At 40.1% G+C, this 24099-nt stretch overlaps 1 protein-coding gene across 2 annotated transcripts in view; it reads left to right on the top strand.

Annotated features, from left to right (window-relative positions):
* Positions 1–3795: 3795 nt before the first annotated feature.
* Positions 3796–24099, top strand: part of TMEM168 (transmembrane protein 168) — a 52867-nt gene continuing 32563 nt past the window's right edge. The window contains exons 1-2 of one of the 2 annotated variants that reach the window (XM_066262140.1): positions 3796–3846; positions 7556–8810. In XM_066262140.1, coding sequence (XP_066118237.1) covers positions 7683–8810 — 1128 coding nt within the window. In that variant the 5' untranslated portion in view covers positions 3796–3846; positions 7556–7682. The other variant, XM_066262141.1, reaches the window with a different exon arrangement.

Below are 24099 nucleotides of genomic sequence, written 5' to 3'. Positions count from 1 at the left end.
GAGCCCAAGGTCACTGGCTTGAGCAAGAGGTCTCTCTGTCTGCTGTAGCCCCCAGTCAAGGCACATATGAGAAAGCAATCAATGAACAACTAAGGTGCCACAACAAAGATCTGATTCTTCTCATCTCTCTCCCTTTCTGTCTGTCTGTCCCTATCTGTCCCTCTCTCTGTCTCTCTTTGTCCCTGTCACACACACAGAAAAAAAATCTCTAACAGGATTCTATTAGACCTGCCATCTAATTTCTCCCTATCTGCCCCAGCCACGATCAAATCTACCCACATCTCTGTTCAGGTAACCTTTATAGGCCTGTTTCTCTTGTTACTTGGGGGCGGGGGCAGCATGGGCAGCAGTCCACACAGCCTTATGATTTCATGCTATCTCCACCTCCCCCAAATCTGTTATACCTTCTGTGTAACAGTATTGGTGGGATTCCCCACATAGGGGCTCAAGATAGTCACTAGTGACCCAAAAATGGCTGGCGCACTACAGAGAATAAGGTCCCTCATTCCTGCTGTAAATATTTGCTCATCTGACCCACGGGACCTCAGGTTGAAAGCAGCATTCTTCATACCTAGTCCTGAAGGACCTGCTGCAGCTCAGTATATGACTGCCACCCACTCACTGCCCCAGCAAGTCTCCAGAATTATGCCAGACTGTATGAATGTCAGCCATCACCCATTGTAATAGGGTATAGTCTCCTGGGTTGTCATGGCAGTTTGAAGATGTTGCCTCAAGGAGGAGTGTGTTGTAATAGCAGCTAATTTCTCCATCCCTGTTCTGGAAAGTACAATGCTATCCACCCTTATGTCCTATAACCACAGCAATCAAGCTGCCAGGGACTCCAGGGGCTCTGCCTCGGTTTTGCCCCTAACTCCATCAACTCTGGGTGTAGGGCTGGACCACAGAGTACTCAACTACCTGTGGAAGGGGTTGTGCTTGCCCCTAAGGCACTTTGGATGACTAGGTTTTTACCTTCAGGATGACCACCAGCTGGGCACTGAGTCTTCAGACAGCAGTTTAAGCCCAAACCTCCTCCCTCTCAGAGGAGTTGGAAATGCCTGCTACCACCTGCTACTCTGCAGGCACGGATGCAGCTCCTTCTTCAGCGCTCACTTCAGCTCTTACAGTTGCTGGCTCTTGGCCTGAAGCTCGAGCTCTGAAACCCACAGTTGTTTCTCTAACAACTGTCACTGCCAGCATTCAGCTTCTAGGGAAAATTGCAGTTTGGGAATCCATAATTCCTTCTCCAGCAACCATTCCAATACCAGGAGCCATTGGTATTCAGCCTGCATTTCACACTGAAGCTCTAGAAAGTGGTGTCTCCTTCTCCAGCAACCGTTGCAAGTCAAGTTGCTGTCAACACTCAGTCTACAGCTCATCCTAGAGGTTTTGACCTCACACAGTCTCTTGCACAGAGCTTTCGATTTCTTCTCACAGGTAAAAACAGCAGCCCACGGCCCCCAACACGGTAGCTCAGGGAACAGCCACTCCTCTATTCCATCCTTTAAGGATGTTGGTGGCTCTACACCCATCTGATCTGAATCCTGCCCACTACACCATATGTATTGTAGTGGCCGAGGCCAGGCAGCTTCCCATTGGATTCATGCAGACAGTAAAGGAATTGCGGAGTGGGGAAGCATTGGACCATTGCCATTTAATAGAGTATTGCAACAGCAGAGGAACAAACAGGCAGGGGCAAACCACTTCTCATGGCAGCCGGCGAATGAACAGTAAAACAACCTCTCACAATGGTGAGCAAACCATCTGTAATCTACCCTGAGTCAAAGCACAGTAGCCTTACACAGGCTATGCGCACGTGGTTCTGCCGCATGCTCACACACTAATCAAGCAAAGTGCAAGTGAGCAAGACTAACACAGCTGTTTTCCCAACAGAGGGAAGGAAAATTCATACCTTTCTGGTGCCTACCTTATGCCAGAAAAAATAATAGTTTCACTAACTAGTCACAACAACTTTGCAAGAAAGGTTTCGTTATCATTTTTAGATGGAGAACTGTAGGTTGCATACAGGAAGGGGAAGAACCAGGATTCAAACCCCAAGACTGTCCTGTTCCATGGCTGCTGTGACACGCTGCCTCCAGATTATATCCCTGTAATGCTGGTGGTCAAGGCCAGGCTGGTTCACATTAAAATCCGGCAGATGGTAGGAACTGAGAAGCTGGAAAGCTTTGGGCCATTACCCATTTATTGGAAGCTTTCAGAGATGGGCAGGGGAATAAGCAAAGAAAATCCGATTTTGCAGTGCAGGGCAAGTGTTTGGAAAACAGCTGTGTTGGGCTTGCTCGCTTATACTTTACCTGATTAATGTGTGAGCATGTGGCAGCGCCATGTATGTATAATCTCTGTAAGGCAACTGATGCCTGCCATCAGCGGATGGCAGATTGCAGATTGCTTGCCTGCCACTGTGAGGGGCCATTTTTGCTGTTCATTCTGCTGTTTGTTCACCTGCTGCTGTGAGAAGTGGTTTTTTTTGTGTGTGTGTGTGTTTTTTTGGGGTTTTTTTTGTATTTTTCTGAAGCTGGAAACGGGGAAAGACAGTCAGACAGACTCCCGCATGCGCCCACCCAGCATGCCCACCAGGGGCAACGCTCTGCCCACCAGGGGGCATCACTCTGCCTCAACCAGAGCCACTTTAGCGCCTGGGGCAGAGGTCAAGGAGCCATCTCCAGCGCCCGGGCCATCTTTGCTCCAATGGAGCCTTGGCTGCGGAGGGGAAGAGAGAGACAGAGGAAGGGGGGGGGGGTGGAGAAGCAAATGGGCGCTTCTCCTATGTGCCCTGGCCGGGAATCGAACCCTGGTCCCCCGCACGCCAGGCCGACGCTCTACCGCTGAGCCAACTGGCCGAGAAGTGGTTTTTTACCAGCCAGTTTACTCATCTGCCGTTGGGAGACTCTACTAAATGGAAATGGCCCAACACTTTCTAGCTCTGCGGTTTCTCTACCATCTGCCCAAATCCAACGTGAACCTGCCTGGCCTTACTGCAAGGATCAGGAATACCAGCCCTCAAGTTAGGCACTGAAGGAATCAGAGAACTGCACCTCTCAGTGGGAGAGCGATCTGGGAGTATCACCACCCTGAAGTAGCACCCATAGCTTTTCATAGAGACACACACGTGGCTTTCTGCCACATTCTCGCACTAAACTTGCCAAGTATTTGCAGTGGGGAAACCAGCAGCAAGCATATAACAGCTGTTCTCTCCACAATCCCTACATTTCTTCTGTGCATTCAGAGTGCAAATGAACGTCATCCTTGGAGTTTGATGACACCTCAGGATTTGCAGCTGGTTTAACGTGTAAGGCACAAGGGGAAGTTGGGAGAATGCAACAGGACAGTAGAGGTTGTCCGTGGATGGGGTATATTAAAGGGAGTCTCGAGTCAGAAAAGGTAGCAAGAAGAGCTATAAAGACGAGCCTAAGGAGCTTGGGCTTTAGCTGTTCGATGGACACAAAGGCATATATTATTCGAAAGGTATTAAAGAGCAGCAACGTCTCCTGCAGTATTTTCAATCCGCGTGGGGCCATCCTGCCCCAGTTTCGGTCCAGCCCGATGCGGTGGCCTAGACGCTTGATGGACACTACTGTGATTCTTCGTGGTCTTTCCGCTCCCTGTTCTCTGCCGCTTATTCCAGGTCTCGGTGGCAAGGGAGGCCGCGCTTAGCCCTAGTTGGGTGCTCGCGGGGCGTGGGGAACACCCGCGATCAAACAGCCACGGGTTTGGGGGGAGGGGCTGCTTCCGGGAGGAGCGCGCCGAGCGGTTTGGCTCCCGCGGCTTCCGTACCAGCGTGGTTGGTGGTGGGAACATGGCGGCTGTGGCGGGGCCTGGATCTCAGTAAGTTTCCAGAGATTGGTCTGTTCTCGGCCCGACCCCGCCCCTGCCCCCGTCCCGAGTCTCGGGCACAACCCTAGGGTCCCCGCTTTACTGTGTTGCCCCAGAGCCGGCTCCGAGAGTGCACAGCGCTGGTGGCAGCGGCCGAGTCAGGTAGGGCTGAGGGCTGAACAACGGGCGGCGGGACCTGGGCACAGGCACCTTTCAGGCTCGCGTGGTCCGGCCCCAGCTTCTGCCCAGCGGACTTCCCGGGGCCGAGGGAGGACACCTGCTGGAGAGAAGTTCGTGGGCGGAGGGCCGACGTGGAGAATGGAAGGTGGTGTCCCCCAGCATTTCCCCCCTGGGCTGGGCGCCCGGTTGGCGTCGCCTTCTCCCACAGTGCGGAGGTGGTTGGGGATTGCCGGGCGCCTTCTGCCTCCCCGTCTTGCTGGAAGGAGGCAGAAATCAAGAATTGCTAAAGCTGCCCTGTTGCTGAGGTATTTAATATTAGGGGCGCCATTCTCCTTTTATGAAATGGACCTAGAGAGTTTAATGAATTTATAGACCCGCAGCACTGGAATTCTCCGACCGCTCAGTATGGTTCTTTTGACAATTCCCCCTGATGGAACGGAAATAGTTTTAGAGTTGAAGGACGATGCAAGTGATAGGGTGTCTTGGACTCCCTAGTGAGCCATTCCCTATAAGGTAAGGCATGGAAGGGAATTTACTGATTTAGAGGAATTCAAATGAATTAAGTGAAGGCTGGAGTAAGGCCAAGAGAGAAAACAATCCATAAACTCATGGACTCCCTTCGCTCTACTACTACTTAACTAGCTGCGGGATATTAGGCAACTTGATTATTGTCTTTATGTATTAATTAGGGTTTTACAACGATTGACATTTTATAGTTATTTCTGGATTAGTCTTTATTTTTTCAAGTATTTGTAAAATACCTACTTGGTACCAGACTTTGCAAGACACTGAGCATATCACATTAAAGACAAATTTTCAGAGACCCTGTGATCTAGTGAAAAATGCAGACAAGTCATGATCAATATTTTGCTATTATAGAGGAAGTACAGGGATCGTGTATATGGGTCAGAAGTGGTCTTCCTAAGAAAATCATTTAAGCTGAGACCTGAAGAGGAGGAGTGAGCTAGTACACGACTGGGGTGGGTCAAGGCGGAAGGAAGAGAGTACACCTGGAGAGGGAATAGCATTGAAAGTATTGAAAGATCACTGTGGCTGGAATACAGTGTTCAAGAGGAAGTTCACAAGGCAGGAGAGTTATTCACATCCGGTGCAGATGTGCTTTACTTTATTTATATGTTGACATTTACTTTTTTCTAGATTATTACGTCTATTAACAATGCAGAACTGAGCTAGTGCTTTTCTATTAATATATAGGTATACTTAGGGGGAGATAATAACTGAAGATATGGAAATTGATGAGATTGCTCATAGAAAGTATGTAGTAGGAGAAAAGCCTAGGTTTGGTATTGAATATCCAAAGGTTGGATTGAGAATGAACAGCCTGCAAGACAGAAGGAGTGATCAATAAATAAGGAAGAAAATCTAGAGATGGGTCTTTGGAAGCTAAAGGTAGGACGGGTTTCAGAAGGTGAGAGGAGTCAACAGTGTGATAGATTGTTCAAAGAATGTACAGCTTAACGAGTGAGAAGTACTCATTGGATTTAGGAATTTAACTTGGCAAAGCAGTTGACTGTTGTGGGGTGGAAACCGTACTTCAGTAGTGGGAAGAGTGAAGCAATCAAATATTAACTATCAAAAGTACAGAAGATTGAACTTGACAGAGACAATGGGGCTGAGTGAGTATTACTGTTTTGTTCTGGGTGCGGTTTTTTTTGTCCTGTTTTTCTTGTTTTTGAAAAGAGCTTTGCCATTAATTCTAATGGATAAAGAGAAGAGTGGGATTTTGAAGAGAGAGAAGTGTAAAATTCTGGAAGATGCAGAGGGGAAGGGATACCTGGTATGTCTGAAATTTAGTGTCAGGGAGGGGACACCTTTCTTTTCTTGCATCAGGAGATAAACGTAAAGGTGGGTTTGTGGAGTTGGAATCTTAAGTCAACTCCATTCTGATCACATATTCTTTTGGAGGTAAAGTCATCTGTTGAGAATGCAGTGGGAAGTGGGTGTCAGAGTTTGAAGACAGGGAAGAGAGGTTTTGATAATCACAGAAGGGGTAGAGCATTGACCAGGGAAATACAGAAGGATGTCTGTGGTGGAGTGGCAATCATTTAGCCTAGAGTTTGATTTTTTTTTTTCTCCAGCAATCTTCTGTTATCTAAGCCCACACTCTACAATCAACCCTTTGAGGATATATATTTCAACATATTTGTTGAATGAATTTAACACAGAGAAGTGATGTTAAAGAATGCAATGCTTTCTATATTTTACCAGTTTCTCATATTTAAATGAAAAGATAAAACCAAAATATACCAATGGAAGATATTTTCTTTAGAGGTGTGTGGTATCTTGGGAAATTATTGAATGAAAATATAATTGAGGAAAACCATTTACAGTTCTTAGTTAAATAGATTTGGCTGTAAAAAATACTTGTTGTACATATAGAAATAGAGTTAGTAATAATACATACTTGGAACCTCCCAGACACCCTAAGGTTACCCAGTGACATTCTTCTCCAGCCAAATGGGTAATTAAGGATTTATTCCAGGTTTCTCATGTTCCTGTTGTGTTTTTAATTTTTATGTCCCATTATTGGAGTATAAGTAAGCTGATCACAAACTAGTTATTTTTTGAATTTCTATCTCGTTGAATTCTCCATGGATATTCAATGTGATCATAAGCCATTGCATGGAACAGTTCTGAAAAATTGAAGAATTACCTAGTAAATAATTAAACCATTTTGACCACTGTCATGTTTTAAGTGGAACTTCTGGGGCACTTAAGATTGAAATAAAATCTGGTACTCTAACAAATTGTGGTAACTTTTTAAATGTAAAATTAAGTTTTTAATTTATAATAACTATTGGTCAGCATTCCAACTTTTCAGTTTTGCCTAGAAAAGTCAGGAATTGGTTTGTTTCAGTGGTAGTACTTAGATTTGGAAAGTAGATTTGATAAAGTAATGTTGTAGAGGTAAAGTGCAGGGAGAATTAGGGGTCATCGTTAGGAACTGAGTAACTTTACTACAGTTAAACTTTGCTTCTAGAAAGTTTATTAGTTAAACAATGTAAAGACTAAGTTTTTTTGCAGCATTTTAGAGTTGCCTTATAAAAAGATGTAAAGGATTTTAGGCAAGTAGTAATGATCGCTCATTACTACTGTACTGGTGGTGCTTTTCAAATCATTTTGTTGAAGATCTGAGTAGGTTTTCATTGTGCCAAACCCATCTGCTACAATCTAAGCTAAGTAGACTATTTCACATTTGAGTGTTGTTGAAAAACCAGATATTGGAGTAAGAACTAATTAGGCAAATTCCTCACCACTTCTGGGAAAACAGTTTCATTGGTGATCATTTAGTCATACAATCCTGGCATATGATGAATAGAGAGCACAGCCCTTTTGGTTTGGAGAAACTGCTGAATTTTTAAGTCAGAGACAATTACCATTAAGGTATAAGCAAGTCACATTTTAAACTGGGTTACAGAAGAAACTTTTATTTCTGTTATTCATTATTTTGTATAAAGAAGCTACATGTGAAAGGTAAATTATATCAAATTAACACTGAAATATTTTTTCTTCTTTTTAGATCACTAAACAAAAATTCCACCAGAGAAAATGCTGAAATAGGAGTTACGGATACCTGGGATTTGCTGGATGAACTATAAGCAGTTAATTTTTGTAACGTGGGCAGAAAGCTCAAATTGCCAGATTTCATGTGTAAATCACTGCGTTATTGCTTTAGTCATTGTCTCTATTTAGCAATGACAAGACTGGAAGAAGTAAACAGAGAAGTGAACATGCATTCTTCAGTGCGTTATCTTGGCTATTTAGCCAGAATCAATTTACTGGTTGCTATTTGTTTAGGTCTCTATGTAAGATGGGAAAAAACAGCAAATTCTTTACTTTTGGTAATTTTTATTCTTGGTCTTTTTGTTCTTGGAATTGCCAGCATACTCTATTATTATTTTTCAATGGAAGCAGCAAGTTTAAGTCTCTCCAATCTTTGGTTTGGATTCTTGCTTGGCCTCCTATGCTTTCTTGATAATTCATTCTTTAAAAATGATGTGAAAGAAGAATCAACCAAATATTTGCTTCTAAGTTCTATAGTATTAAGGATATTATGTGCTTTGGTGGAGAGGATTTCTGGTTATGTCCGTCATCGACCCACTTTACTTACCACAGTTGAGTTTCTGGAACTTGTTGGATTTGCCATCGCCAGCACCACTATGTTGGTGGAGAAGTCTCTCAGTGTCATTTTACTTGTTGTAGCTTTGGCCATGCTGATTATTGACCTGAGAATGAAGTCTTTCCTAGCTATTTTCAACTTAGTTATTTTTGTAGTCTTACTGTTTTTCTCCTCATTTGAAAATCCCCAAAATCCAGTTGCTTTTGCATGTTTTTTTATTTGCTTGGTAATTGACCCTTTCCTTGACATTTACTTCAGTGGGCTTTCAGTGACTGAGAGGTGGAAACCTTTTTTGTACCGTGGAAGAATTTGCAGAAGACTTTCAGTCATTTTCACTGGAATGATTGAGCTTACATTTTTTATTCTTTCAGCATTTAAACTTAGAGACACTCATCTCTGGTATTTTGTGATACCAGGCTTTTCCATTTTTGGAATTTTCTGGATGATTTGCCATATTATATTTCTTTTAACTCTTTGGGGATTCCATACCAAGTTAAATGACTGCCATAAAGTGTATTTTACCCACAGAGTAGATAACAACAGCCTTGATAGAATCATGGCATCCAAAGGGATGCGCCATTTTTGCTTAATTTCAGAGCAGTTAGTATTTTTTAGTCTTCTTGCAACTGCTGTTTTGGGAGCAGTTTCCTGGCAGGTAAGCTTATATTTTATTATGTCAGTGTCTGTGATGTGTGATGAAACGTTTGCTTCTAGTGTGGAATTACTAGAATTGAAATGTCAAGTTCTTGATTTCAAAAGGAGATTCTCTTTTTGGCACTTACTTAATTTTGCTTGTAGAATTGAAGTACTAAATGAATATTGGTAGGATAATTTAGTTTGATCTTTAGCAAAGAGGTACATGCCTCCTACCTTTTACTTCTTCGTTAATGAAGCCCTCATAGATTAAAGCACTAATAGATTAAAGAAGATGAACATTTTAAGGGTGCTTAGAGATTGTGCTTTATTCTTTTATTTTTATACATGAGGAAACTGAAAGCCAGAGAAGACATATTCAGAGTCACTGGTAATAACCACATCCAGGTTACCTAGCTTCTATGTGTCCACTGGTCTCCTCACTACAGCACATTTCTTTTACCTAGCTATTTTCCTAAAGATTTTATGTAAAAATGTGATTAGATATATAATAACATATCAGGTACTTAATTACAGATTAAAAGCTCTCCTAAGAAAGAATAAGATGGGTTTTACAATACATTTGCTATCCACAGAATGTTTAAAAAAAGAAAAAAGGGGGAAGGACCTTTGTAGACAAAGACATTCAAACTATGTGGTTGGAATTTATATCTAGAGTATTAATAAACACAATCTTCCATTCTAGGGACATTTATTGACTGAGCCATATGTCAGGTACTGTACTGTGTTGATGATCTCATGATGGCTAAGGAATGCCTCTGTTCTTAAAGCAGACATAGTCTCTAATGGGATGGGGAATAAGTAGGCATGTAAACAAACAATTATTACAGCCAAAAAATTATATAATTTGAGTACATCAGGTTGGGATATAAGGCATAATTGAAGGTCAACTCTGCTTGGTGCAGTTCTCTGCTTTGCCCTCATTGGTTATTGCAGAGTATTTGCAGAGTGATTTCTAGATGTGAATATCTGAAGGGAAGTGTGAAGACTTAACTGAGTTTGGTGCTTTTTAGTCAGTGTGGGCTGGGTCAGGGAGGCTTTGTAGGAGTCAACCAAATGATGTAAGCATTGTAGATGTTGCTGGCGTGTGTCTTCCTCACGTTCTTGCTCATGCTATGGACTATCAGGATGGTGATGATGATGATGATGATGATGATGATGATGATGGGTAATGTTCAGAACTCAAGCAAGAGTTCTCCTTCCTCTCCCTCGTTCAGAGTTTACTACCTGTTTTCTTCTAAGAGTTTAATGGTTTCAGATATTACATATAAGTCTTTATTTTGAGTTTATTTTTGTACATGATGTAAGAAAGTGGTCCAGCTTTATTTTTTGGCATACATCTATCTGTACAGTTTTTCTAACACCATTTATAGAAGAGATTGTCTTTTCCTTGCTGTATATTGCTGCCTTGTTTGTGGTAGACTAATTCACCATATAACAGGAAGTTAATTTCTGGGCTTTATATTCTATTTCATTGTGCCAGTATCGTACTGTTTTTAGTATAGCTTGAAATCGGAGAGAGTGATACCTCCAATTATATTCTTTCTCAGGATTACTCTTGTGGACTTTTGTGGTTCCATATAAATTTTAGGATTATTTCCTCATTGAATATATAGATTACTTGGGTAGTGTGGCTTTTTGAGCGATATTAATTCTTCTAATCTCCTTTCATTTGTGTTGTCTTCATTTTCTTTCTTCATTGTCTTATAATTTTCCTTTGCCTCTTTGTTTAAGTTTATTTCTAGGATTGGTTGGTTGGTTGGTTGATTGGGTGGTAGGTTGGTTTTGGATGCAGTTGTAAATGGAATTGTTTCCTTAATTTTTCTTTCTTGGTAATTCATTATTTATGTATAGAAATACCACTGATTTCTTTTTGTATTTTTCCGAAGGTAGAAGCAGGGAGGCAGTCAGTCAGACTCCCACATGCACCCAACTGGGATCCACCTGGCAAACCCACCAGGGGCGATGCTCTGCCCATATGGGGCACCACTTCATCTCTGCTGGAGCCATTCTAGCACCTGAGGTGATGGCCATAGAGCCATCCTCAGTGCCCAGGCTAACTTTGCTCCAATGTAGCCCTAGCTACAGGAGGGGAAGAGAGAGAGAGAGGAAGAAGAGGGAGAAGGGTGGAGAAGCAGATTGTCGCTTCTCCTGTGTGCCCTGACTGGGAATCAAATAGGAGACTGCCACACGCCGGGCCGATGCTCTACCGCTGAGCCAACCGGCCAGGGCTTAGAAATACCACTGATTTCTGTATGTTAATTTTTTATGCTGCAATTTTACTGAATTCATTTACTGTGACAGTCTTTTGGTAGAGGCTTTCAGGGTTTCTATACATAGTATCATCTGCAAATAGTGACAGTTTTACCTCTTCCTTTCCAATTTGTATGCCTTTTATTTTCTTGTCTGATTGCTGTGGCTAGGACTGCCAATATTTTGAATAAAAGTGAGAGTTGGTATCCTTACCTTATTCTTGATTTTAGTAGAAAAACTTTTAGCTTTTCACCATTGAGGTGATGATTGCTGTGAGTATGTCGTATATGGTCTTTATTATGTTGAGATATGTTTTCTCTTTTTCCACTTTGAGAGTTTTAATTATAAATGGATGTTGAATTTTGTCAAATGCTTTTTCTACATCTTGTTAAAATCATTATGATTTTTATCCTTTTGTTAATGTGTTGAATTACATTTATTGAACTATTGCATTCCTGGAATAAGTCCTGGAATAAATTTGATCATAGTGTTTGATCCTTTTAATGTGTTGTTGAATTTGATTTGCTAATATTTGAGAATTTTTGCATCTATGGTCATCAGGAATATTTGCCTGTAATTTAGTTATTTTGTAGTCTTTGCCTTGTTTTGATATCAGGGTAACATTGGCCTTTGTAGAATGAGTTGTAAGTATTTCTTTCTCTTCAATTTTTTGGAATATTTTGAGAAGGGTAGGTATTAATTTTTCTAAAATATTTGATATACTTCACCTGTGAAGCCACCTGGTCCTAGACTTCTGTTTGTTGGAAGTTTTTTGATTACTAATTCAATGCTGTTACTAGTAATTGGTCTGCTCAGACTTTTGTTTCTTCCTGATTCAGGGTTGGAAAATTATATATTTCTAGTAATTTATCTGTTTCTTCTAGGTTGGCCAGTTTGCTAGTGTATAATTTATAGTATTCACTTATGATTCTTTGTATTTCTGTGATGTTAATTATATGTATAATTTCTGAGTTTATTTTATTCCTTGTTATCTTGATGAGTCTATAGCTAAAGGTTTATACATTTTGTTTATATTTATAAAGAATAAGCTCTTAGTTTCCATTGATCTTTTCTATTAATTTTTACTCTTTATTTTATTTATTTCTACTTTGGTCTTTACCTACTTTCCTTTCTTCTACTAACTTTGGGCTATGTTATTTTTCTAGTTCCTGTTGGTATAAGATAAGATTGTTTATTTAGATATTTCTTGTTTCTTGAGATAGGCCTGTATTGAATAAATTTCCTTCTCGGAATTGCTTTTCCTGTGTTCCATAGATTTTGGAGCCATTTTAATTTATCTGGAGTTTTTTGTTTTTTTTTAATTTCCTCCTTAAACCATTGATTATTTATAAACAAGTCGTTTAGCTTCCATCTGTTTGTTTTTTCCAGTTTTTATATGGTATGATTTTTAGTTTCATACAATTTTGGTTGGAAAAGATGCTTTAAAATTTTTAATTTTTCCATTACAGTTGACTTACAATATTATATTAGTTTTGGGTGTACAGCTATCACCAGGCTCGGTTGGTTTGTCGCCTCTATCTAAGGATCTTCTCATTATTTTGCTACATAGATGAGTTTGCCCCTTTGGGCTGTCCTTAGATAGCTCGTCTGGTTTCAGGGTATTTAGCTTCAGTTCTCTTTGCTAAAATTTTTCTAGTAAAATCATTATGCAAAAGGTAAAAGGGGTAAGCTTTGCTTTTTTTTACTTTTAAATTATGGTTCCCTTGCGGTACTTTTTCTATAGCGTCAAATATAATTTCTATCTCCTATACTTTTATTTGTGTAAATGTTTTGTTTTAATTGTAGGTGTTAGTTGAGTTTTGCAGGTTCGAGCTAGAATTAGTTCAAAGCAACTCAGTAGTCGTAGTATCTCCTGGGTGTAGGCCGGGTGCTTTATGATTGAGCTATGCTTTGAGTTATCCAAGTGCACTTTCCAGTACACTTACCTTGTTACGACTTATCTCCTCTTGCAAGTGGAATCTTTTAAATATGGTTATTTTAGATTGGTATTGTTTGAGGAGGGTGATGGGCGGTGTGTGCGTGCTTCATGGCCTATATTCAATTAAGCGCTCTATTCTTAATTTACTGCTAAATCCACCTTCAGCTATATATTTCATTATAGCATCTGTTTATATTAATTATGACCTTTTATAGGGAATGTAGCCCATTTCTTCCCAACCCATAAGTTACACCTTGACCTAACGTTTTTATGTGTAATGTTTGTGCTTACTTAAAATCCTTTTTAGAGTTTGCTGAAGATGGCGGTATATAGACTGATTTGGCAAGGGTTGGTGAGGTTTATCGGGGTGTATCGATTACAGAACAGGCTCTCTAGATGGATATAAAGCACCGCCAAGTCCTTTGAGTTTTAAGCTGTGGCTAGTAGTACTCTGGCGAGCAGTTTTGTTAGTTTAACTTCTTAGGTTTGGGGCTAAGCATAGTGGGGTATCTAATCCCAGTTTGGATCTTAGCTGCCGTGTGTTCAGGCTATTAAAGTCACTTTCGTGGGTTATTTTACAGAGACTAGGGCTTTTTACGGCTTAGTCAGGGTTTAACTTTATTTTGGGTTATTACCTTAAACACGCCTTACGCCGATAGCTATTAATTTGGGTTAATCGTATGACCGCGGTGGCTGGCACAAAATTTACCAACCCTATATTAGCATGGCTTAGTCAAACTTTCGTTCATGGCTCAATTTTTATCACTGCTGTTTCCCGTGGGGGTGTGGCTGAGCAAAGTGTTATGGGCTGCGTGGAGCGTGCCTGATAGTGATTGGACATTTATATAACTTACAAAGTGATCACCCCAATAAATCTAGTACCCAGCTGACACCATATATAGTTATCACAATATTATTTATTTATTTATTTATTTATTTAAATTTTTTTTGTATTTTTCTGAAGTGAGAAGCAGGGAGGCAGAGAGACAGACTCTTGCATGTGCCCGAGTGGGATCCACCCGGCCTACCCACTAGAGGGCGATGATCTGCCCATCTGAGGGTTGCTCCGTTGCAACCGGAGCCATTCTGGTGCTTGAAGCAGAGGCCATGGAGCTGTCCTCAGCGCCCAACTTTGCTCCAATGGAGCCTTGGCTGTGGGAGGGGAAGAGAGAGATAGAAAGAAGGGGAAGATGGACAAGCAGATGGGCACTTCTCCTGTGTACCCTGACCAGGAATTGAACCCAGGACATTCACATGCTGGGCGGACGCTCTGCCACTGAGCCAACCAGCCAGGGCCCACAATATTATTGACTATATTCTCTATTCTGTACTTTACGTCCCCATGACAGTTCTGTAATTCCCAATTTCTACTTCTTAATCCCTTCACCTTTTTTACCCTTTTCTTTAAACTCCTCCCCTCTGGTAACCATTAGTTTATTTTCTGTATCTATGAGTCTGTTTCTGTTCTGCTTATTTGCTTATTTTGTTTTGTAGATTTCACTTTGTTGGTCATATAAGTTTGTAAAATATGATTTTTATGTTTGCTCATTTATATACATAGTTTGCATTGGGGGCTGGGCTGTGCCAGGTATCTGTGGTCTGTGAAATTGCAAATTACCTTCCTGTGGGGAAGGGCCATTGTTTTGCTAATGTTTGCAGGAGGAGAGGTTTTCTTGCCAGAAAGTTTTGAAAAGAAGAGAAGGAGGAGGAGGAAGAAGCCAGTTTTGCAGGGAGAGCAGAGAGAATGCAGAGTGCTGAAGAAGAAGCCATGGTGGCAGGGAGAGAGAAGGTGTGCAGATGGGGAACCAGAGCTGAGGGGCTTTGCAAACTCCGCTAAGACTGGTAGGGCCTTTGAGTCTAGGAGAAACCAGAGAAGATTCTCCTGGTTATGGAACTGGAGAATGTGTCAGTGGCTTTGGGAGCCCTGAGTGAGAGGAAAGTGTTTTCCCTGCCTGTTTGCTCATACAGCCAGTGCGAGACTTTAATAAAGGAATGGCCCATCATTTTTTGGCTCCACTGGTTCTTTTCTTTTTTTTTTTTTTTTTTAATTTTTCTAAAATGAGAAGTGGGGAGGCAGAGAGACAGACTCCCACATGCGCTGAACTTGGATCCACCTGGCATGCCCACTAGGGGGTGGTGCTTTGCCCATCCTGGGGCGTTGCTCCATTGCTACCCGAGCCATCCTAACGCCTGAGGTGGAGACCATGGAGCCATCCTCAGCACCCTGGCCAACTTTGCTCCAATGGAGCCTTAGCTGCAGGAAGGGAAGAGAGAGACAGAGAAAAAGGAGAGAGAGAGAAGGGTGGAGAAGCAGATGGGCGCTTCTCCTATGTGCCCTGGCCAGGAATCAAACCCAGGACTTTCATACGCTGGGCCAACACTCTACCAATGAGCCAGCCAGCCAGGGCCAGTCCACTGTTTCTTTACCATCTGCCCAAATCCAGTGCGAACATGCATGTGCATGGCCATGACAGTGGCGGCCTCAGGCCATACACACTTATAAGTGAAATTATCTGGCATTTGTCTTTCTCTGTCTGAATAGTTCACTGATCATAATACCCTCTAGGTCAGGGGTCAGGAACCTATGGCTCACGAGCCAGATCTGGCTCTTTTGATGGCTGCATCTGGCTCACAGATAAATCTTTAATAAAAAAAATAGCGTTAAAAATATGAACATTCTCATGTATTACAATCCATTCATTTCCTATGCTCATGTTCATGGTTGCGGTGGCTGGAGCCCATCACAGCTTTCCTCTGGGACAACACCAAATTTTTATTGGATAATGTATAACATACACGAGTCGTTGTATGGCTCTCATGGAATTACATTTTAAAATATGTGGCGTTCATGGCTCTCTCAGCCAGAAAGGTTCCCGACCCTTGCTCTAAGTCTATCCGTGGTGTTGCAGATGGCCAGGTTTCATTCTTTTTTTATGTGTAAGTCACATTCCATTGTATGCACCACTGTATACATTCATCTGTTGATGATCACTTACGTTGCTTCTGTATCATGGCTATCATAATGCTACAGTGAACATATGGGTGCATATTTCTTTTCAATTTAGTGTTTTGGGTTTCTTCAGCTAAATACCCAGGTGTGAAATTGCTGGGTCATTCTCTGTCTCATTATAGCCTCTGTTTTAAAGTCTATTTTGTCTGCTCTAAGTATTGCTTTGTTTTGTTTGTTTCCATTTTCATGAAATATTTTTTCTATACCTTTACTTTCAGTTGGTGTGTGTCTTTTGATCTGAAGTGAGTCTCTTAGAGACAGCATATATATTATACATATATGGGTCTTGTTTTGTTTTTTGTTCAGCCACTCTTTGTCTTTTGATTGGACTATTTAATATATTTGCATTTAAAGTAATCGTTGATAGACATGTATTTATTGCTATTTTATTATTCATACATTTAATCTTTTTTTTTTCTCCTTAAAGAAGACTTACTAACATTTCTTTTAATACTAATTTGGTGATGATGAAATAATAGCTTTTTCTTGTCTGGTAAGCTCTTTATTTGACCATTTTTTCTAAATGAAAGTTTTGCTCGTAGAGTAATCTTGGTTATAGGTCCTTGCTTTACATCAATTTGAATATTTCTTGCCAATCCTTCTGGCCTGAAATGTTTCTGTTGAGAAACCAGCTAAAACCAGCTGCCGGTCTTATGGGAGATCCCTTGTAGGTAACTGTCTTTCTCTTGCTGCTTTTAAGACTCTTTCTTTGTCTTTAATCTTTTGCATTTTAATTATGATGTGTCTTGGTGGGGGCCTCTTTGGATTCATCATGTTTGGAACTCTCTGTGCTTCCTGGACTTGCGTGCCTATTTCTTTCACCAAGTTAGGGGTGTTTTCTGTCATTTTTTCAAATATGTTTTCAATTTCTTTCTCTCTTCTGGTACCCCAAGGATGTGAATGATGGTACACTTAAAATTGTCCCAGAGGCTCTTTACACTGTCCTCATTTTATTTGGATTTTTAAAAAAACCTTTTGCTGTTCCGATTGGGTGCCTTTTGCTTCCTTTTATTCCAAATTGCTATTTTTATTCTTGGCTCCATCTACTGTTGATTCCCTGAAAATTATTATTCATTTCAGTTAGTGTATCCTTTATTTCTGACTGCACCTTTTTTATACTGTTGTTCTCAGTGAGTCCATTGAACATTCTTATAACCAGTGTGTTGAACTCTGCCTCTAGTAGATTGCTTGCTTCCATTTTGTTTAGTTCTTTTCTGGAATTTTGTTCTGTTTTTATTTGGGGCATATATCTTTTTCTCCTCATTTTGACAGCTTCCCTGTGTTTGTTTCTATGTATTAGGTAGAGCAGTAGCATCTGCAGGACTTGGTAGAGTGGACTAATATAGTAGGTGTCTTGTAGGGTCCAGTGGCACAACACCCCCATCACCCAAACTGGGTACTTGAGGTATACCCCTGCCTGAGTGGGCTACACCCTCCTCTTGTAGTTGTGTCTTGATTACTGTTGGCATATCAGTGGAGAGATTTAGCCCCAGGCCAGTCAACTGCAAAGACTGGCTTTGGCTACCAACCACTGACCTCCAACCATCATTGAGAATCAGCTGTGCAGGGTCCACACCGCAGAGCAGGACTTACTTCAGCAGGGCACTCATGCCCACTGAATTCACCACTTTAATGTGTCACTTGTGGAGGTAGTTGGGTAGTGATGCTTCAACATGGTCTGAAGCTGTCCACTGGGTGTGCTGGCCCTGGAGCCGCCTGGGTGATGCAGGACAAGGTCAGCCCCTGCCTGTGTTCTGCATGAGCTGCAAAGTGATCTGCAGATGTCTGCTTGCTGTGCTGAGCTTGGAGGTGCCCAGGTGAGGCCAAGCTGCAAATCAAGACTGGCTGCTGCTAGTGCAGGCCCATGCGGCCACTTTGGAGTGGTACGGGGCATGCCAAGGCCTGATGATGCTTGTTTGCGAGATTTTTAGGAAAATATGAAACATGAGCCAAAAGATGCCATTTGTATGGAAAAGCTGCTGGAAACAGCTTGGGTGGGCCTGAGAGTTGGGTTGGGTAGAGCCTCAGGAAGTCACCCAGGCAGGTGAACAGTGTGAGGCAGGATGATAGAGACTCGGATAGGACGCCTGCCTGATTGCTGTATGGGCGGAGGCTCATCAACCAAGGCCTGTGTCTGCACTTCTGTCTAGGAGAAAGCTGTACTCGACCCTTGTCTTGATGCCAGGCAATTCAGTTCCTCCTCATATGCCCCTGGTGCCTTTCCAGCTGCTGCTCCAGCACTGGTGCTTAGAAGCAGTGAGTCCAAGTAAGTCCATGCACTAGTCCTTTATAGGAACTGCTTAGGACTCAAGCAGTTCTTTGTTCTCCTAAGCCTCAATCCTTGCTTGTTTTTACAGCTAGAAGTTATGGGGACTTCTTTTCCTGGCACTGGAACCCTGGGCTGGGGGTGTCTCACTCATCGTGCGGGACCTCTTCAGTTGAGATGGCCCTCCCAGAGGCAGATTTAACTACGGACGTACTTGGCACATGCCCTGGACCCTAACTTCTGACGGGCCCCACAAAACCCCAACTTTACACTTTTTTCTAGTGACACCAAGTTTGGTTTCATATGTGCAGTTTTAACATTAATAGTATATAATTTTTTCATTTAATTAAAAATATGGTTAACATGTATTTTTATTTTCCCTGTCTTTTATTTAAAGGGCCCAATATTTTCTTCTGCACCCGGCACCTCAACCGACCTTAATCTGCCCTCTGAGCCCTCCCAACTTTTATCCATCACATGTGTTTGTTGAACCAGCCAATTCTTCAGTCTCTGCCCCTCCTGCCAGTCTCAGTACAGCTTCTTCATTACATCCTTAGTTGTAGGACTTCCATTAAGCCAGATTTCAGGTTGTTCTGAATGATGGTTGTTTTGTAGGTTAGTTGGAATTTTGATATGGTTGTGGATGTCTCTGAATTTTCTTTTAATTTTTAAGTGAGAGGAGGGGAGATGGACAGACCCTCATGTGCCCAATCAGGATCCACCTGGGGACCTCCATCTGGGGCTGATGCCCTGCCCATCTGGGGCCATGCTTGCAACTGAGCTCTTTTTAGTACCTGAGGCAGAGGCTCCACAGAGCCATTCTCAGTGTGTGGGGCGATGCACTCCAGTCAGTTGAGCCATGGCTAGGAGGGAAAGAGAGAGAGAAAGAAAGAAGGGGGAGGGGAAAGAAGCAGACGTTTGCTTCTCCTGTGTGCCCTGACCAGAAATCCAACCTGGGACATCCACACACCAGGTTGACACTCTACCACTGAGCCAACCTTCCAGGGCCTGAATTTTCTTTGAAAATATACGTATTTTTCTCTGTGTTGTGAAATGTCCTACTAACTGTTCATACAAAAAGGCTGTTTGCCTGCCTGAACTTCTCACTCTTCTAAAACTATCTTAATTTTAGGATTAGTGTGCAGAGATGGTTTTTTAAAGAAGATATTATTTCCTTGTAATTCTATTTTCTTAAATCCTATACTTATGTTTGTAGAGCAAAATAAATAGGTATGCCTATAAGATTATTGAGTAGACCAGTTTTGTTTGGCCTGACATTTTTTTTAAGTGTATTCCTTTGGGTAGCAATGCACTTTTCCTTACAATTCTTATGACTGTTTTAACTTCCACAGCTCTTCACATATCTGCTTTTCTGGCTCCTCAAGGCATCTGAATTTGTGACACTCACTTTAAATTATAAAATGGTAAATTACTTAGTTTTCTTATATTGATCAGAAATGTACTTAGCTAAGTATAGTTAAAGGTAGAAATAATAAAGTTATTGTGTATCGGTCATGCTATTTATTTTAGTATTTGTTATATGAATAGCTGACATAATTTGAAAGTAATACTTTTATGTGAATAGAGGTTTAATTGAGCAAAGTATTTTTATCATAATGGAGCAACATGCAATAAAAGTTATAGAAATTGAAAAGAAAGTAAGAAAATTATCAATGTTTATAAATGATTATCTGACAAACCTCAGAGTTAAGTGAAAAACCAATTGAAAACTACTGTAATAGTTGTAAGAATTATGTTGTATCTTTAAAGTTAATAGCTATATTGTAAAAGGCTATTTTTGCTCATTGATACAGTATAAAAACTATGTAAATTTTTGTGCACTCATATAAGTTGTATAAGAAGATACAAAAGGTGCTTGTAGTGAAAATATATATGTATATATTATTTCCTGTTTGTTTCATACATTTATTTTTTATTTGTCCAAGTCACCCTCTGCCACTCACCTTCCCCTCTGGTAACCAACATTCTGTTGTCTGTATCTATGAATTTGGTTTTGTTTGTTTTCATTAGTTTTTTTGTTTTATTTTACATGTAAATGAAATCGTGGTATTTTTGTTGTTGTTTTTTGTCCTTTTCTGTCTGACTTACTTCACTTACTATAGTAACCTCAATCCATCCATGTGTTCCAAATGGCAATATTTCATTCATCTTTTATGGCTGAGTAGTAATATTCCATTATAGGTCTACCACATTTTTATTGTCCATTCATCAGTCAGTGGGCAGTTTGGGTGTGTTCAGATTTTGGCTATTGTAAATAATGCAACATAATATCTTTTCAAATTAATATAATATTTGGGGGGGTAAATACTCATAAGAGGAATTGTTGAATCATGTGGTAGTTCTAGTCTTAATTTTTTGAGGAAACTTCATACTGTTCTCTAGAGTGGCTGTAGCAATTTACAACCCTACCAACAATATATAGGAGGGTTCTGTTTCTCCACATCTTCTCTAACACATTTCATTTCATTAATACCCATTCTGATAGGTGTGAGTTGATAGCTCGGTAGTTTTGATTTGCATTTCTGTAATAACTAGTGATGTTGAACATCTTTTCATATACCACTTTGCCATTTGTATGTCTTCCTTAGAATGATGTCTATTCAGATTCACTGTTCATTTTAAATCAGATTGTGTTTTTTGTTAAGTTATATGAGTTCTTTATATATTTTGGATATTAGCCCCCTATTGGAGGTGTTGTTTGTAAAAATCTTCTTTGGATCGGTTAGTTGCCTTTTTGTTTTCGTTGATGGCTTCTTTTGCTGTGCAGAGCATTTTATTTAGAAGTAGTCCCATTTATTTATTTTTGCTATTGTTTCTCTTGCCTTTGGAGTCAAATTTACAAAAACACTTTGAAACCAATGTCCAGAAGGTTGGTGCCTATGTTTTTTACTATATATAGGGTGGGGCAAAAGTAGGTTTACAATTGTGAGTAAAACACAGTTTATTCTTGTATTATTTATTAATTATTATATTACTTTCCATATGAACAACTGTAAGCCTACTTTGCCCCACCTTGTATTTAATTGTTCCAGATCATACATTCAAGTCTTTAATCCATTTTGACTTAATTTTTGTATATGTTCTAAGGTAGCAGTTTATTTTTATTCTTTTGCATATGGCTGTCAGTTCTTTTTAACACCCTTTATTGTAGAGATTTTTCTTTCTCTATTATATAGTGTTGACTCCATTGTTGTAAAATAGTTGCCTATATATGTGTGGAGTTTTTAAAGCTCTCCGTTCTGTTCCTTGGTCTTTTTTTCTGCCAATACCATGCTGTTTTGATTATTGTAACTTTGTAGTATAGTTTGAAATCAGGGCATGCGATAACTTTGGTTTTGTTCTTTCTTCTCTGAATTGCTTTGAAAATTCAGGGTCTTTTCTGTTTCCATACAAATGAAGATTTGTTTTATTTCTGTGGAAAATGTCATTGGGATTTTGATAGGATTGCATTGAATCTGTAGACTAGTTTTCGTATTATGGACATTTTAACGATGTTAATTCTTCTGGTTGATGATCATGGAATATTTTTTTATTCCCTTGTATATTCTTCAATTTCTTTCATCAATGTCTGGTATTTTTCAGTGTACAGGTCTTTTAAATTCTTTGTTAAGTTTATTCCTAAGGAAGTTATTCTTTATATTGAGATTATAAATGGGACTTTCTTTATCTTTCCGATATTTTGTTGTTAATATATAGAAATGCAACGTATTTTTATATATTGATTTTGTACGCTGCAACATTACCATATTCATTTATTATCTCTAACAGTTTTTTTGGTGGAGCCTTTAATAGTTTTTTCTCTGTATAAAATCATGTTATCTGTAAATGGTGATAAATTTACTTGTGCTTTTCTAATTGGATGTCTTTTATTTTTTCTTGCCTAATTGCTCTGGCTATAATTTCCAGTACTATTTTGAGTAATAGTGTCAGCCCTGGCTGGTGGCTTAGTGGATAGAGCATTGGCCCTGTGTATGGACATCCCAGGTTTGATTCTCAATCAGGGCACACAAGAGAAGTGACTATCTGCTTCTTTCCCCCTCCCTCTCCCCGTTCTACCCCTTTTTACCTCCCGCAGCCAGTGGCTCGATTGGTTCCAGTGTGGCCCAGGGTGTTGAGGATGGCTCAGTTAGCCAGAGCGTTATCCTCAGGCACTAAAAATAGCTCAGTACTCGAGCATCGGCCCTAGATGGCTTTCCTGGGAGTTGCTAGATGGATCCCAGTTAGGGGCACATGCGGGGAGTCTGTCTTACTATCTCCCCTCCTCTCACTTAAAAAAAATAATAATAATGTCAAGACTGGGCATCCTTGGTCATCCTCTTGTTCCTTATCTTAGAGGGAACACTCAATTTTTCACTGTTGTGTATGACATTAGATGAAGGTTTGTCATATATGGCCTCAATTTTGTGGTACTTTTCTTCTATACAGCTAGTGCTCAACTTACAACCACGATTGGTTCTGACAGACCAGTCGTAACACGATTTGGTCGTAAGTTGAGTAGGCTATATGTACAGTACTGTGAAATGATGTTATAAAAATCTTTAAGTCATATTTTATCATAATTTTCTTTCATTATTGTTATATATCATAATTTTCTTTGTTCATTTTATGCCATTTGTATCATCTCTACACCATTTTGTTTCTTATTTTTACATTCGTCAGGTTTAAGTAAAACACTACATTACCAGTACAACTGGTTTAATATTTGCAAACACAATTTTCTCTTGGTAGACATCTTGGGAGGGGTTTGATGAAAAATATCCAAGACACAAAACACAAATTGCTGTACCAAGTCTGGGATAACAATTGAAATGGTGCACGTGGAGATGGTAGTGCTGCCAGAAGCGGGTCCGCACTGTTGTACACCCAACTGGGCACTTGTGCTGCCAGACAGAGCAATCAAGGCTAGCAATTGTGGTCATCAAGTCGAATGGTTGTAAGTTGCATAGGTCGTAAGTCAATATTTGTACTCATTTTATTGAAAGTTATTATGCATGATATATCTTGTCAAAGGCTTTTTTTCTACATCTATTGAGATAATCATGGTTTTTATTTCTTATTTTGTTAATGTGGTAGGTTACATTGATTGATTTGATTTGCAGATGTTGAACCATACTTGCATATCTTGATTGTGGTGCATGATCCTTTTCATGTTGGGTTGTATTCCATTAACTAGTAATTTTATTGAGTATTCTTGCATCTAGTTTCATCATAGATATTAGCCTGTGATTTTTGTTGTTGTGATCTCCTTGCCTGGTTTTGGTATTGATAATGTTGGCCTCGTAAAATCAATTAGAAAGCATTCACTCTTCTTCAATTTTTTGGAAGTATTTGAGAAAGATAGGTATTAAATCATCTTAATTTAGTGTTTGGTAGAATTCACCAGTGCAGCCATCTAGTCCCGGACTTTTATTTATTAGAAGGTTTTTGATTACACTTTTTTCAGTAGCCTTACTAGTAGTAATTTGCCTATTCAAGTTTTCCAACTCTTCATAATTCAGTTTAGGAAGGTTCTGAGAATTTGTCCACTTCTGCTAGGTTGTCAATTTGGTGGCATATAATAGCTTTTCATAGTATTCTTAAATAATTTTTATATTCTGTGTATACAAGTTATCCCTTGTAACATTTTTTTATTTCTGATTTTATTTATTTGAATCATCCCTTTCTTATTTTTAGTGAGCCTAGCTGGAGGTTTGTCAATTTTGTTTATCTTTTCAAAGAACCAGCTTTTTATTTCTATCATTTTTAAATTGTCTTTTCTTAATTCACTTTTCTTTTCTCTCTGATTTTTATTTTCTTTCTTC

Source organism: Saccopteryx bilineata, chromosome 2, assembly GCF_036850765.1.
Source record: "Saccopteryx bilineata isolate mSacBil1 chromosome 2, mSacBil1_pri_phased_curated, whole genome shotgun sequence".
Classification (NCBI taxonomy): Eukaryota; Metazoa; Chordata; class Mammalia; order Chiroptera; family Emballonuridae; genus Saccopteryx; species Saccopteryx bilineata.
This window is presented reverse-complemented; position numbering and strand designations above follow the sequence as displayed.